The sequence below is a fragment of the Meles meles genome, chromosome 1 (genome assembly GCF_922984935.1).
Source record: "Meles meles chromosome 1, mMelMel3.1 paternal haplotype, whole genome shotgun sequence".
Classification (NCBI taxonomy): domain Eukaryota; kingdom Metazoa; phylum Chordata; class Mammalia; order Carnivora; family Mustelidae; genus Meles; species Meles meles.
In genome coordinates this window covers 200439698-200455325 of record NC_060066.1, presented here as the reverse complement: position 1 = coordinate 200455325, position 15628 = coordinate 200439698, and the positions used below count along the sequence as shown (strand labels likewise).

Here is a 15628-nt window from a genome sequence, read left to right as displayed (position 1 = left end):
GGTCTTTGGAAACATTCCTTCGGACTTTGGCCACAAATCCGAATTGCGTTAAAGAAGCATTTTTATTTCCGCAAACAAGGTCAGTTCTCCCTGGGTCTCTGTTTCCCCAGCTGTAAAATGAGGTGTGAAATGAGAGACTGAACTAGCTTTTCTCTCAAGTCCTTCTAGTCCCAAAGACTAGAAAGTCGGCACAGAAAGGGGGGGAAGGTTGGATTGAATTGTATTGCTTATTGGGTTGAAAAAAAAGAAAAAAAAAAGCTTCTGCCAGGAAATCTCTCTCACGTGTCACTTTCTCCATGAGCCTGGAAAAAACCGTCCTGCCCAGGCCCAGACCTGTGGAGGCCATACTGAAAAAGTCACAGGCCCCTCCTGCCCTGGGCCCAGGCAAAGGGGCCCCCCGAAAGGTGTGTGGTAGCTGCTTCCCCGGGGGGTCTGGGGCTTTGTTGCCTTAACCGAGCACACAGAGCAGGTAAAAAATTCCAGACATGTTCTCTGCTGACAGCTAATTGTGTCCTTTATTAATGACCATGGCTTTCTTGGGGCAGGTGGGAGGAGGGAGGAGGCCCGTCTCAGCCCAGGGGGGCTCCCTCAGGTGGAGCTGATGACCACATTTCTGGATTCCATAGAAAGGGAAGTGCTACGTGAGGTGACCCCAAAAACCCACCCCCGCCAGCTGAAGAGGGGAGGGGCCTTCCCCGACTTCCGAGCCCGGGCAGGGGCGGCTGGCTCCGACAACACTTTGCAGGGCTTCTAGAATCTGGCAGACGAGGTTCTGGGTCCTAAGTTGGCCTCTTTGAGCACAGCCACCAAAGTACAGCAGGTGGCCCGAAGGGGACCAGCAAGAGGGCGATGGCCTGTGGGCAACGTGGGAGATGCTACCCGGCTTCATCCAGCCATCACCGCCCCCCCCCCCCCCCACCGTGGCATCGGGACTGGACCCACCAGGCCCTTCCTCAGTGACCCACAGCACCACCTGTCAATACAGCAGCCAGATGTGCCGGGGGACTAGGGTTGGCCCTGCCAGATGTGTCAAGCTTTCCAACACATCCGGCTTCCCCTCCGGCACATCGTGATTATTATTTAACACTTGCTTTCCCAGCATCTGTGAGTCCCGAGGATTGCAGGCCGGGAGGCTTCAGCGTGTCGATCCAGCTTACGGTCTGGGGGCCTGGAGCCCACTGCTCATCAAAGGGCCTGTTTTCTCAAGGACCCGGTGAGGACCTTTACAAGCCCCCTTGCAGTGATAGCCTAGAGCTGGAGGGAGGGCCTTTATGGAGCTCTCTCTGTTCCCTGCTCTGTCGTCAGGATCCCATGTTAACCTGGGGAGGAAGGCGGGGTGGGCAGCATTAACCCCAATTATAGATGAGGGATGTGAGGCTCGGAGAGGGACATAGTGAAGTAGTAGCTGAGCTAGGATTTGAATCAGGCAGCGGAAACAGCACGTGCAAAGGCCCCGGGGTGAGATGGGCTCCAGAATAGCCAGAGGGCCAGAGTGGAGTAGACACAAGAGGAAAAGCAGTAGGAGGTGAGTTCAGAGAGGGGAGGGGGATGCAGTTACATCGCAAAGAATAAAATACCATGGATAAATTTAACTGGAGAGGCAAAGGAGGCTTTGTAGGCTGTTGTTTTTTCACTCTGAGGTGGGAGCTGTTAATGACCTTTGAGCAGAGGAGCACCACACAGCTGATTCCTATTCAGCAGGATCCCTCTGGCTGCTATGTTGAGAACAGATTACAGCCAGAGGCAAATGGAGAGGTAAGCCCGCAAGGGTAGGAGGTAGGAAACCAGTAATCTGACAGCCTCCACTCCTCTACCCCCTAGGTTCCCTTCCAGCCTGGGGCGTCGGGATTCCTGGGCTGCAGCCCAGGTTCCATCAGCCGCTAAATGGGCCATGTGACTCGAGGCAAGTCACTGTTGCCCTCTGGGTTGTGCATTCTCTAGTCATAAAATGAGGAGCTTGGACCAGGTCCTCCCGACTTCCGGTGACCCAGACCCCATGTGCCTCCCCAGCCTTGAACTTTGTGCTCCAGTGACCCTGAACTATTTGTAGCTCCCACAAACACACCATGCCGTCTCACACCTCCGTGTGTGTGCACAGGCTGCCCCCTCCGCCCGCGACACCCTTTGCCACCACCCCCTCACCCCCCACTGCACGTGGAGAGCCCGTGTTCTTCAGCAGATCCCAAGCTCACATGGCATCTCCAGAGTCTTCCCCTGACCCGCGTGCCTTCCTCAGTGACCCTGGGCACTCTGACAGCCCATACCCATCTCCAAGAGACAATAGATGAAGTGGTTGTGGACTCAGAGCTACCTTCAAATCCCAGCTGCATTTCTGAAATGTTATGGAACCTCTGTTTCCTCCTCTGTAAATGAGACATTATTCTATTTCCCATACCCAGGGTCAAGGTGAGGCAGCAGTTCGACTGTTAAGCGTCTAAACCACTGCTCGGCACACAGTCGCTGGGTGGGGTCTGAGAAGCCAAATTCTAGCTACCAAACATGGCGGGTGGCCCTGGACAGTGTGGCCCCAGATTCCTGCAATGGCCCAGGCCAGGAGCCCAGGACAGCCTCCCAGCAGCCCCACAGCCCAAGGGCATTCCTGTCCACTTGTCCTGTCACCAGTCGCTCCCTCCACTCACCTCGTCCGTCCATCGGGGCCTGGTCAAAGCTGCCTCCCGGCAGCCACTCAGCACTTGAAAATGTCCTTAATTGCTTCACCAGAGTGGGGAGTCACCCTGCAGGCAGATAATTAAAAAGTTCAGAGCTTGATTAATTGGGAGGAAATTGGAGGAATGGGGCTGCCTGCGGGGGGTGCGGGAGCTCTCAGCCCCTGCGTGGGGACGGCACGAAGGGAGGCAGGCCAGAGCCGGGACCTGGGCCTACACGAGGACCCAGCGGCTGGATACACCAGGTGTGAATCCTGCCTGCGCTGGTTGTGGGGTTCAGGGCTGACTCCCCAGGAGACGATGAGCACCACCCTGCTCCACATACACACACAAATACAGCTGGGGTGTAGACATCAAAAGACCCAATGGTCATGAAAGTTCTGGTGTCTCTAGCCTTGGGGCTGAGGCACCTACAGGCCTTGTAGCCTGTCATTCAGGGAGGTGTCCCAGAGGGCCTGCCCAGCAGTGAACGGGCAGGCATGGTGGCTGCCCTACAATGCTTACAGTTGGGCAGATGGGAAGGGCAAGGTGGAAGATAGAGACAAGTATTAGCCAAGTGCCAAGAAGGGTGAGGGTGGGATGGCTTGAGCCCCCATTCCTGGGGACAGAGGGAGGAGTTCTGGGGGCTCTGATGTGGTCTGGGGGCTCCAAAGGCCTAGAACCAAGTCTCTGGTCCACACACTGGCTGAGTCACCTTCAACCTAAGATTCCATATTTCTGAGCATCGATCAGTCAATCAACACACACATTCTGAGGCCTCCTGTCCATCATGTCTCAGCCGCTGGCGCTGGGAGGTTCTAGACATCACGAGTACCTGCTGTCCCCAGGCCTACAGCCAAGTGCAGGAGGCAGACACTCAGACCCGGGCAATCACGCCGCGGGAGAGACAGAGCACCGGTGCTTCAGGAACACAGGCAAGAGGCCCCCAACCAGGTCGGGGAGGGCATCCCAGGAGAAGGTCAAAAGGTGACTTGGGCAGACCCGAGATCGGAAGGACGAAAAAGGAGCGAGCCAGGCTGGCACTGAGGCGGAGGGAACTGCCTGAGCAAAGGCCCGGAGATGGGAGATGGAACCCAGCCGGTGGGGGAGCCGGAAGCTTCCTCCTGCGGCCGGGCCCCGGCTGCCACTCGGAGGTTCTGAGGGCACAGGCTGGCAAGGTGGGCCGTAGAGGGGAGGCCGAAGAAGGCTGGGCTTGCCACAGGCACAAGGGAGCCATGGAAGGGTCTTTGAGGCGAGGGGGGAACGCCACAGATGGCCAGTGTGGCGACTGGCTTTGGGAGGCCCTGGGATCCCCCCTCAGGCAAAGGGGAGACGTGTTAACACAGTTCCTGCCGCTGCCTTCTGACTTCTGTAGTTCTGCTGGCTGCTGGCAAGGATCCACAGAGCCTGGGACCCGTCAGGGGCAGGCAGGGGTAGCCTGGGCATGTGAGGGAAGTGGGGGGGGGGGGGTGGCGAGATGACTGACATCCCCTAGGTGGTCCCAGCAGGAGCTACCACAGCAGGTGAATGAGCCTGAGGCACTCCCTGGACTTAACCTGGCCAGGCAGGGCCCCCCCCTTCTCAGGGGAGGAGCGAGGGAGAACCGTGGAAGGGCGTTGGGGGGGCACTCTTCGTCAAGTTAGAACACTGAGGGTTTCGGAGGCAGGAGTTAGAAAGAACATAGACTGTGGGAGCACAGGCTCTGCGTGACTTTGGACAAGGCATTCCTCTCTATGAGCCTCAGTTTCCTCATCTTTAAAATGGGGACAACGCCTCCTACTACATAGGGAGATGGTGAGGACTAAGTGAGGTTACGAGCAAGGGAAGCTGCTGGCCCAGCACCGGCCAGGCTCATGGCAGGTACCCAGTGATCAGAAGCTTGCCACCTGCTTCCAACAAGTCTGTGCCCATGGCACAGAGCCTCAGGTGCCCTGGCCAGCTCTGACCAGGGCAACTGACTCCACGGGTTTAACTTCAGCAGCAAAAACAGGAAACATGAGAACTGCAAAAGTCACTTTGCATGAGGAAGGCCTCCAGCCCCTTTTGCTCAGCCCAGAGGTACTCACAGTGCAAAGCCCTAAAAATAAACAAATCAGTTTACCCACAGCTCACCCAGCACATAGGACTCAGGGTTGGATGCTTGGTTCCATGGCCAGAGTCTCACAGGTGGCAGAGAACTTAGAGATGGTCCAGCCCTACCCAGAGTGGGTAGGACGGGGTCTGGGCTCACAGAGCAAAGAAAGCAGGGAGCCACAGGGGCAGCCGAGCCCACCCTCCCCTCTCTGGGCCTGGGACTCTCCTCCATCCACTCAAACTCCCCTCCCCAGCCCAAACCCAGAACATCCTGGAGATCCTGAGGCAGGAAAGTGAGCCAGCTGCCTGTCGAACGGGGCACAGCTAGCCAGAAACCCACCCTCTCCACTCACAATGGCCAGCAGTCAGGCCCGGCTAAAGGAAGGTGTGCGGCCCCCTGCTCAGTCATGGCCTCTTTCGGCCTCTTTGTATGTATGTCACAGTGCCTGACACATAATTGGGGCTTAATAACATGCCTATTGGATAAATTCGTAACTCACCAGCTCTCCAACTGGACCCACGCGCCTGAGGGCAGAGACCACAGCTTCCTCGTCTCTGCATCCCCGGGGCTTAGCACACAGCAAGTGGCGGGCCCGGAGTGAACGGAGATAGTGCAGCAGACACCCGTGCCGTGTTCACTGTCACCCAGGCAGGTGTTCACGCACGTGCTTTCTCTAGATTAACTCATGCAATCCTCCCTCCAAATCGAGGGTCAGTGTGATCCTTCTCCCCATTACACAGACAAGGGAACTGAGAGCGAGAGACCTTGCCCCCCCCCTCCCCCCCGGTCACACTGTTAACAAGTCTGAGATTCAGCCCTGGCAGCCAGCTCCACTGTCTACACCCGGGTCCACTTCCATTGGACATCCTGCTCAGGTTCCCAAGAGCTAGATGGCGAGCCCACCTCTGCCCAGACAGAGACTTCAGCTCCACAGGACCCCCAGGAAGGCAGAGAAGCTCCTTCCTCCCCCACCAAGGCTGGCACACGGGGCCTGAAAGTACTGGACTCCGCTGTGCCCTCGGTGGTTTGGGGATTAAAGCCGCGTCTCTGGGAAGAGAGTGAAGAGCCCGGTGGCAGGCCTGCCAAGGAGGCTGCAAGGATCACCCAGTGCCAATTAGCGGCCCCGCCGTGCCAGGTCCAGATGGAGCCCTGCCTCGGCCTGACTCGGGGCTCACTCGGTCAATTATCACCTATCCCCGGAGCCCAGGGGGCAGGTGGGGAGAAAATCTGTTTCCCCCTAATCCTCCCTCCCTCTCCCGGCTGGCTGCCATCCCTGCCTTGGGTTGCCTGGCCAAGGGCTCTGGGCGTTTACAGAAGGCGCATGCTGGCTGCCTGCTTCAGTCCCAAGGCCTGTGTTTGGGGGGTCAGGCTTTATGTCTGTCTTGCTGAGTGACACGGTGAGCCCTGTCCCCTCATAGGCCTGACGACATGGTCTCCAGTATTGACCCTCAAGCCACTCGATGATTTCTACGTCCAAGAGTGCCTGGGAACGAGGCCTTCGGAATCACAAAGACGTGGAGTCAAACCTCAGCTCTGCCATTTAGTAGCTCTGTGACCTTGGCACAGTCATTTTGCCCCCTCAGGACCTCAGTTTCCTCATCTGTAAGATGGTGGGGGATGATAACGGTACCACTTCGGTGGGTAGTCATGTAGATTTCATGAGAGAATCCGTGCAAGTCACCTGCCCTGGGCTCGGCCCCTGGAGAACACGTGACCCCTGGGAATTCAGATTGTCCTTGCCAGCTTGATGAATAATAACAGCTGACATTTACATAGTGCCTGCTGCGTGTTCTGTGTGCAGATCAGCCCATCAGACCCACAGCCCCGGCCCTTGAGTCCCCCACTATCCACTTGGGGAGACAGACCCGCCTTCGTTTAGCAAACCGAGCTGACTGAGCACCTACTATGTGCCACACCTTGCACTCGGGGCTAGGGAGGTGGGGATGAAAGGCCCAGCCCTTACCCCAGCAGGGTTCCCCCACCAGTGGGCAGCACGGAGATGAGTCACAGAAGGGTCCGGTCCGTGGTAGGATGAAGCCAGTTGGCACCAGCTTGGCTGACAAGAGCCAACTAGGCTCATCTCTTCTCCTTTCAGGGGTCAGCTAGGTCAGATGGGCAGCTTGAAATTTGCCCTGGGAGCCTTGATGCCACAGAAATTGGCAAACAACAAATCAGGGCTTTCTCCCCTCCCCACCACAGATAGCTGTGGGCCCAGAGTGTGTGTCTAGGGTACTGAGTGGAGGTCGGAGGTGTCTGCTGTAGCTGGTGGAGGCGGGCCTCCCGGAGGCATCCATGTCAGACCCCATCCCAGGGGGCGGCTTGATGGGGAGAAGGGCATTCAGGCAAAGGGACCTGTGTGTGTGTGTGCGCGCGCGCACGCGTGCACTCGTGCGTGTGGCCAGGGCATCTAGGGAACCACGAACTGTTGAAAGAGGTGACAGGGCCAGAGACATGTACCAGAGGCGTACCAGAGACTGAGGCCATTTCTGGGACACGGGACTTCCAGTCTGAAAAGTAAGATGCGTTGTCACCATAGTGGGCAGTCTCCTGGGATGACCCATGGGGAGCGAGGACGAAAGGGAGAACAGGATCTGAGCAGCTCTGCTGCCTGATGAAACTGACGTGGTCATGGTGGCACTGAACATGGCATTCACTGGCCGCACATTTTCTTAGGACACCCATAAGAGGCGTATTCGTTCATCCAACAAGCGTGTGTATTGAGCACCTACTATGTTCCCACCGGTCTGCCAGGAGTGAGGGAACCAATGACAGCCACACCAGCCTGGTTCCTCTTCCCCTTTGAAGGCACTTCTAAGGCAGGGGAGAGACAGCACACACGTTGATAAACTGCTTTCTAAAATAATTACAGCTTGTGATGAGGGGCAACAAAGGAAACAGAGACTGAGACAGTGTCGTGAGAATCCCCCTGACCAAGGTGGTCAGGGAGGGCCTCTCTAGGAGGTGACATTTAACCAGGGGCCTAATGGAAGAAGACGAGCCATGGAAGCAGGGACAGCGCTCTTGCCCACCAGGGGCTGGAGCACAGTTGAGCAAAGGGAATGTCCAGCAGCGACAGGAAGACCACAGAGCCAGTCTGGCAGGCCTCGTGGGCCAGGGCTGGGTGTGGGGTAGTTCTCAGGGCAGCAGGGGGTGCCGGATGAGTGTAAAATAAGCAGAGTGTGGTGAGTCTGATTCATTCTAATCACAGCTCCCCAGCAACCGTGGGGGATTGGAGGGGAGGCCAAGTGCGGCAAGGAGACCCACACAGAGACCCTGGCCGCACCCACATCTTGCAGGTGTCATCAGCCCCTTTTCCAGAGGGGGTCCAAGGCTCAGGGAAGGCACCTGCTGGAGGGACAGCTGCCAGGTCTGTTCACTTCCCAGTTCTGTGCCTGAAACCCAGATGTTGGCAGGACTGGACGCCCTCCCAGCTGAGAAATCAGATCCGCGTGGCCCCTGGGGCACAGGGTGCTGAGGGCAGGCAGCTGCTCCAGACCTCTCTGGGGGCGAAGAAGTGGCTGACCAAAGTGGAGGCCCCTCACACCCCACAGTCACACGGGATACCTGGGATCAGAATCGGCCTCTGCTGCCCAAGAGCCATGTGTGTCTGGTCCTCTCTGCACCTCCGTTTCCTCAAATGTCACACGAGGCGGTTGAGCTGGACACTCTTCCAGCTCCTCACCCGCCGGGTACCCGGCATCCTGCTGGGAACTGAACGTCCAGCCAGACACTTACAGATTCACGAGCAAATAATTAAAATAGGCACCTGGATGGTGGCTTAGGGAAGGCTTCCTGGAAGAGGTGGTACCTGCCCCAAGTCTTAAAGTGTCATAGGAGTTTGATGATAACGGGAGTGAGGGCAGGATGGACAGAGGAGCTGGACCTGGGCAGGGACCATACGTAGTCGACGGTGTGGTGCAGCCGGCACGAGGCTGGGGGTGTTGGGTCCTGGGAGAGAGGCAGGCGCCCGCACTGGGGTTCTGGAGGCCCTGAGGCATTTGGAGCGCTGTTGCGGATTTTTTTTTTTTTTTTTTTATCAGCTGTTGTATTGTGACCCTTCACGTCCTATAGAATTCAGCTATTTAAGTTGTACAATTCAGTGATTTTTAGTGTATGCCCGGAATTGCAGCCACGACCACAATTTTAGAACACGTTCATCACCTCAAAAAGAAACCCTGTTACCCATTAGCCATCACCCCCCCATTCTCTGCTCTCCCCGGTCCTTGGCAATCACTAACCTACTCCTGTCTGTATAGACGGCTCTGCTGGACACTGGTCTATAAATGGAAGCACACACTGTGTAGCCTTTTGTGTCTGGCTTCTTTCATAAGCACAGTGTCGTCGAGGTTCATCCATGTTATGGCGCGTAGCCCTACTTTATTCCTTTTTATGGCCGAATAATATTCCATTGTGTGCCATTGTGGGTTTTTAAGTGACACAGAAAGGTGTGTGCTTTAGAAAGCTGGCTGGGGCGGGGGTGATGGGCAGGAGGAGGCAAAATGGTCACGCAAGGCTAAGGAGTCCATAGGAAGAGCTTTCTGGATGTCCGCAGGGATAGAACCGCCGTGGAGAAGAGCCAGAATGGGGCACAGCTAGGGGAAGGGAGGAAGACCTGGTCATTGGCAGCAGGGGATGAGGGTAGGGAGGAGGCATCCGGGGTTCCTAGTGACTGGATGGAGAATGATTTCGCCTTCCCAGACGAAAGAGTGGTTTTGGGGGAGTACTGTGCTGTTAGATCCAGAAAACATAGATGCCCAGGGAGAGGGTGGAGGGTGGCCAGCAGCGCATCTAATGAGGGACGGCTTCTGGAGGAGGCAGCCTGAGGAGTCTGAGATGGTTGTCTGACATGGTGACAAGAGAGGTCAGCCAGGAAGGAGGCCCAGATAGAGGGGCTGGCACGGCACGGGGGGCAGAGTGGACAGCCACTCACTAGCCGGGCCCAGGAAATTGCCAGCAGATGGAAGAGATGAGCTAAGCTGGGCAGGCTCTCCCCTGAGAGGGAGCCAGGAGGGTCCTGATCTTAGGACCAAAGCCTTTTGGCATCCATTAGGATGATCCTAGATCCCCACAGGAGCCCTGTACCCCCATTCTACAGGAGAACCAACTGAGGCTCAGAGATCATCTGCTTAACTCGAGCCAAAGCGGCAGCCTGGATTGTGCCAATACGGTGGGCTGTCTCTTCACCGGCCAGCAGGGAGGGTTTGATGCCTGAGTGGGAAGTGAGAAGACAGAGGGCAGGAGCACTCAGGACCCCCAAACCAGTGCAGCAAGTGGGGAGAGCCCTGGGCGGGCCCCCAGAACTAGAACTGCCAATCCCCACTTAGTACTCATGGACCGTTGACAAGAACGCAGGTTGCACAGAGCCGTGTAGTGTGGTGATTAGGGAAGCCTCAAGGGTCAGACCACCGGAGACGGAGCTGCTGTAAAGCTCATATCCTAGCAAACGACTTCCATCTCTGTGCCTTCACGCCCCCATCTGAAAATGGGAGCGATAACCTTCCCTCCATCTCGGGGCTGGGTAAGGACCGGGTGGGTTACTAGGGGTCAAGTGCTTAGAAAGGTGCCAGGATTTCATACAAACTCAATAAGTGTTGGCGGTTTCATATTTACACTCTGAAGCCCTGGTTTCCCCATCTGTGCAGTGGAAGGCTTAATAAGTCCCCACAGCGCTCGTCACCGTCCTCCTTGGCGTCCTGAGAGCCTGGGTGGTTAGTCCTGTCCCTGCTTTTGCCGCTAGTTCCTTAAGGATGGGACTGGAGCTGGACCCGAGATCCCCACGGGGCCTGGTAAGGGGGTATCAGCTAGTGTCTTTGTCAAGTTGGCTGCTGCCTTCTGGAAGCCGCCTCCAAAACAGGTAAACTAGGGCACCAGGGTGTTTTCTAGTATCCCGGGGGGAAATGTCCGGGGTGTATGTACTGAGTACTTGTTTTATCCAACAAGCCCTGAGATTATAACTGTAGCCTCTCGCCACCTCACGCCAGACACCGTCCCTCGCATGGAGTTCTCATGGCCACTTTATGGGTTAGATGCTGTCATCCCAGTGAGAAAACTTCAGCCCAGAGAGGTTGAACTATTTGTCTGAGGTCACCCAGCAGCCTGGTATTTGAGCCGGATACAGTTCAGTAATGCCAGGAACGGTTCTAGGCATTTTTGCCTAAATTTAACCAACATAATCTTCACAACAACTGGAGATAAATACTATTGTCCCCATTTTGCAGGTGAGGAAATAGCTCTAGCGACTGGCCTGAGGTCACTTGCTGGCACAGGCAGAGCTGGGACTTGCCAAGCCGCCGGCACACTAACCAGCAGTCTTCACTGCCTTTTTGCTCTCGTGGTCCCCAAAGCCCAAGCCCTTCCCACGTTAGCGGGCAGCTTCAAGATGTGTGCTGAGTGCCGACCAGGCTCTGCGCTGGGCACAGGGGAAGGAACTGTGAATCAGACACGGCTCCCGTCCTGAGGGGGCCACGAGCATGGCCAGGGGACCCCCCGATGAATAATTGTGGCAGGGGAGTAAAGCTTTCTGAACTCGAGTCATGTGAGCACCAAGGAGGCCGGGGGGGTCTCTGAGGCTGAAGCTGGTGGACGGGCCGAGGGGATGGCCATTTGCTAAGATTTGAACATGGAGGGTAAGTTTAAAGACCGGGGCTGGGAAAATGATTTAGGGAAATTGATGTTTGCCATTTACATGCTCCGAGGGGTGGAATCCCTTGCCAAGGGTGACAGGGGCCTGGAATGTGATCCAGGTGAGCGCCCCTGGCCTGTACTTGCTTCAGCTGCCTTTGACCCCAACGAGGAAATTGCCGGTTGCAAAGCTCCCCTCCCCAGGCTCCACAGCAGTGCTGGGATGATGAACCCCAGGAAGCAGGAGAAACGGAGGCCAGGAAAAGGGCAGGGCCTGGCTCCCGGGTCTCCTGATGCCCAGCCCAGTTTAGGGTAGTGTGGATTGCACACAGGTCTGGTCATTGCTTGTAGAACCTAAGCCTTGAGCTGCAGGGCCTGAACCCACATCCTGAGCATCCCGCCAGAGCAGGAAAGAAGGCCAAAGCCCCTGAAACAGCCCAGATTGCCCAATGCCCCATCAAGTGCAAACACTTCCCTCCGCAGGCTGTCCCTGGTACTGCAGGCTCCCTTTGGTGGAATAAATTGCTCCAACCCCTACTGTAGTAACAGCCACTATTCACTGGGCACCCTATACTGTACCAGACCTCCTGCCATGTGCCTTACACACGGGACCAAATTCCCCCAGTGGCCTTCAGAAATGGGTCTTAGGATCATAATTTTACAAATAAGGAAACTGATTCTAAGCATGGTTTAGCCGGCTTGTCTACGGCCCCATGGCTAGCCCAAAGCCAAGTTGGGGTTCCAACCCAGGTCTACTTCCAAAGACAGTGTTCTTTTCTGCTGTACTCCATCACGTTTCTATGTGGCCTGCGCTGTTGCTAGGACTTTTCTGCTATAACGTAATCATCACGATCCTCTGGAAGCCGGGGATCTAGTTACAAGAATCAGGATTCAGTCAGCCATCAGTGAGCAAGACTGGGCCCTGGGTCCTGCCCCAGACCTCTTCAGAGTCTTCAGAATAAGTCAGGAATGACCTTAGAAGCCGGGTCACAGTCAGCCTGGGAAAGGGGAAGAGGGATTGTTAGCGGCCCCTGATGAAGCCATAGACAGCTTCAGAGACAAGAAACCAGGCAGTCTGGAACCTTCTGGGCACAGATAGGACTGCCCTGTTGGAGCCTAGAGACCCCCAAGAGCCTTAGGAGATGGGAATTCCCAACAGTTGCCCTGCATGGCCCCTCCGTGATGCCGTGCAGCCCCTCGGAGAGACCACACGGTCTCCCCATGCCTTGTGGCCCCCGACTCCTCATCTGGATTCCCCAGACTCTCCTTGTCTTTTCTCCCAGGTTGCCCATCTGGAACCTTCAAGGCCAACCAGGGGGACGAGGCCTGTACGCACTGTCCCATCAACAGCCGGACCACCTCGGAGGGGGCGACCAACTGTGTGTGCCGGAACGGCTACTACCGAGCCGACCTGGACCCCCTCGACATGCCGTGTACAAGTACGCTCGGGGCCCCGGGAGGGTGCGAGGGCCCCCTACGTCCCAAGCCCCGCTGCGGAAAGCTCGGAACAAGGGGTGGGCGGTGGCCTGGTTCCAGCCGGCCTCTCCTGCGTGGGGAGCAGCCAGGCACCTGGCGGGAGGGGAAATGAAAAACTGGTTGGAAAAGGACCATCCTGGGGTCCTTGCGCTGCCAACACACAGCGACCGTGGAGCTGGCATCTGGCTCCGTCCCTCCTCCTGCCAGTCGCGTGGAGGATGAAGTCAAGGTCTCGATTCACAAAGGGACGGTGAGTGGGAGGCTTGGCAGAAGGAGAACCAACACAGGTGGTGTCTGTGACAGAAAAGGCTGCCCAGTGTTCTAACCTGGCAGCAGCCGCCTGAATCTCAGGCCAAGGTTCTCTAAGAAAGGAGTGACGAGGAAGGCGATCTTACCACCCCTGTACAGACAGAAACAGAATTCAGCTGCAAGCTCCAGAGAGCCGACCCCATTGGCTTAAACCATAGGACTTTATTCTCTCACATAGCAGAACCCCAAAGATAGGCAGTCCTGGAGATTGTGGCAAATCCATGGAGGTCTTTGGGACTTGGCTCGCTCTATCTGGCTGCCATCCTCCGTGTGAGGTTCCTACCCTTGGGGTTGCTGCATAGTCCAACATTGCTGCTGAAGCTCCGGCCATCACACACCTAGACAGAGGAAGAAGGAAAAGGACAAAGGGACATTTTATAGTGGTCTCCTTTTAAGAAAAAGTCCTGACCAACAACTTCTACCGTGTGTCAGTGGCCAGCTGTTCCTCACAGGAGGCTAGGAAATTAGCCTTCTAGCTGGACATCTTGCCACCCTGAATAAAACTGGGTTCTGCTAGAAGAAAGAAGGGGAAAGAGATCTTGGGTGGGTATGACCCCCAACACACGAAGACCAGCCCTCATAACAGACACTGAGGAGGCTGGAGTCCAGGGGGAGTGTTAAGCAGGTGTGCGGCATGATGAGAGTTATATTCTAGAAGCACCCCACAGAGGGATGGAGGGGAGAAGGGATGTGAAGGAAGCCTTGGGGGGCTTGGGCTGGAGCCAGGGCTTCGGGCCGAGAGCCGTCTCCAGGGAACGGAGCTCCGCAGCCCCCACTGACCGCCACCTCTCCCCACCCGCAGCCACCCCCTCCGCACCGCAGGCGGTGATCTCCAGTGTCAACGAGACCTCCCTCATGCTGGAGTGGACTCCGCCCCGCGACTCAGGGGGCCGCGAGGACCTGGTCTACAACATCATCTGCAAGAGCTGTGGCTCGGGCCGGGGTGCCTGCACGCGCTGTGGGGACAACGTGCAGTACGCGCCGCGCCAGCTGGGCCTGACCGAGCCGCGCATCTACATCAGTGACCTGCTGGCCCACACGCAGTACACCTTCGAGATCCAGGCCGTGAACGGCGTCACTGACCAGAGCCCCTTCTCACCTCAGTTCGCCTCCGTGAACATCACCACCAACCAGGCAGGTAAGTGCTTCAGACGCCCGCTAAGGGGGAGCAGGGCCGTGAACCTGAACGGGTGCCCTGCCGGCCCCGATCAGGGCCTCCGTCCCCTCTGCTGAGTGGCTCCCGCTGCCCCGAGGCCGCACTCGCCTGGGAGAGGACGCGTTACCCCTGCCTTGCCATATGGTCATGGCAATTGCTGCCGTTTGTTGAACGTGCGCTGTTGAAGGCTCCCTCTGACAGGGGTGAGCAGTCCAGGCCTGCGGGGGTCGGATCCACTTGGAGACTCGGGGACCCAGGATCTTCCATTGGCGTCAGCCACCCTGAGGCACAGGTGTGTCTGTCTGCAGAAAGGGCGGGAGAGAGAGGACCCAGGGAAGCAGGAGTGGAACCCATCCCTTCTGTGCACGGTCCCCTGGAAAGAACCTGGTCATGTGACCTCGCCAGGCCACAAAGGAGACTGGGCCATGTGGTCCTTTCCAGGTGGGTGGTGGGGAGATGGTCAGTAGATATCCGGCAGTTTCCATAGGCGCCTTCTGGGAGCCTTCAGCCCACCCCAGTCTCGCTCCAACAAGCTTTTCTCCCTCAGCTCATCTTTCCTCGTCCTTCCTGGGACCCCACATTGCCGTCCGTCTTCTGCCCTGCTTCCTTCATGGCAAATAAAGTTGCCAAACATTGCGGTCTCACTACTACCGTCATCCTTCTTCAATCCACTCCTCTTGGGCTTCTGACCCCTTCTTTCCAGCGAGACCACCGTCCTTTTGTCCCCTATGACACTTCCCAGCCTCATCCCCAACCAAGGGCCATATGAGATTTTCGAGGACCTCATGGTACCTGTGGAGCATGCCCCTCAGTTATTCACTCAATAACCCTTGGCAAGCCCCTGCTGTGGGCATGGTCTGGACCCTGTCCAAGGAAGAGCCAAGGGAGGCCAGACTCCAGGAGAGAGGGTGAGTGGGCTACCCACCTCATCTTTCAGATGTCAAGTGGGGCCCACACCGTAAGTGCTCAGGGGATCCAGAGATGGAAGTCTAGGAAGGCTTCCTGGAGGAAGCAGGATTTGGACTGAAATTTAAAGGACCAATGAAATGTTTATGGGAGTGACAGAAAGAAATGTCTTTTGAGAGTGAGAAAGCATGTGAACAAGGACATGGAAAGAGAGGGGCCAACCAGCTTCACCTGGTTGAGGGGTGCTATCTATACATGACCTCATTGCATACCCCTGGCCTCCCTGAGTAGGAGGCATCCATGTCCCCATTTTACAGATGATGCTCAGAAAAGTTGAGTCACAAAGCAGGAAGGGTAAGGGACATGAATTAACCAGGTCTACCAGATTCCAGTGCTTGGGCACAATCCAGCATATGTTCAAGGAACCTTGAGGTGAGACTG

The 15628-nt window shown here is 56.6% G+C and overlaps 1 protein-coding gene across 3 annotated transcripts in view; it reads left to right on the top strand.

Moving 5' to 3' along the window:
• The window catches only part of EPHB2 (EPH receptor B2), a 182606-nt gene that overhangs the window by 125880 nt on the left and 41098 nt on the right, over positions 1-15628 (top strand). For all 3 annotated transcript variants that reach the window (XM_046023954.1, XM_046023946.1, XM_046023935.1), the window contains exons 4-5: positions 12624-12779; positions 13928-14263. In XM_046023954.1, coding sequence (XP_045879910.1) covers positions 12624-12779; positions 13928-14263 — 492 coding nt within the window. The remainder of the gene's footprint in view (positions 1-12623; positions 12780-13927; positions 14264-15628) is intronic.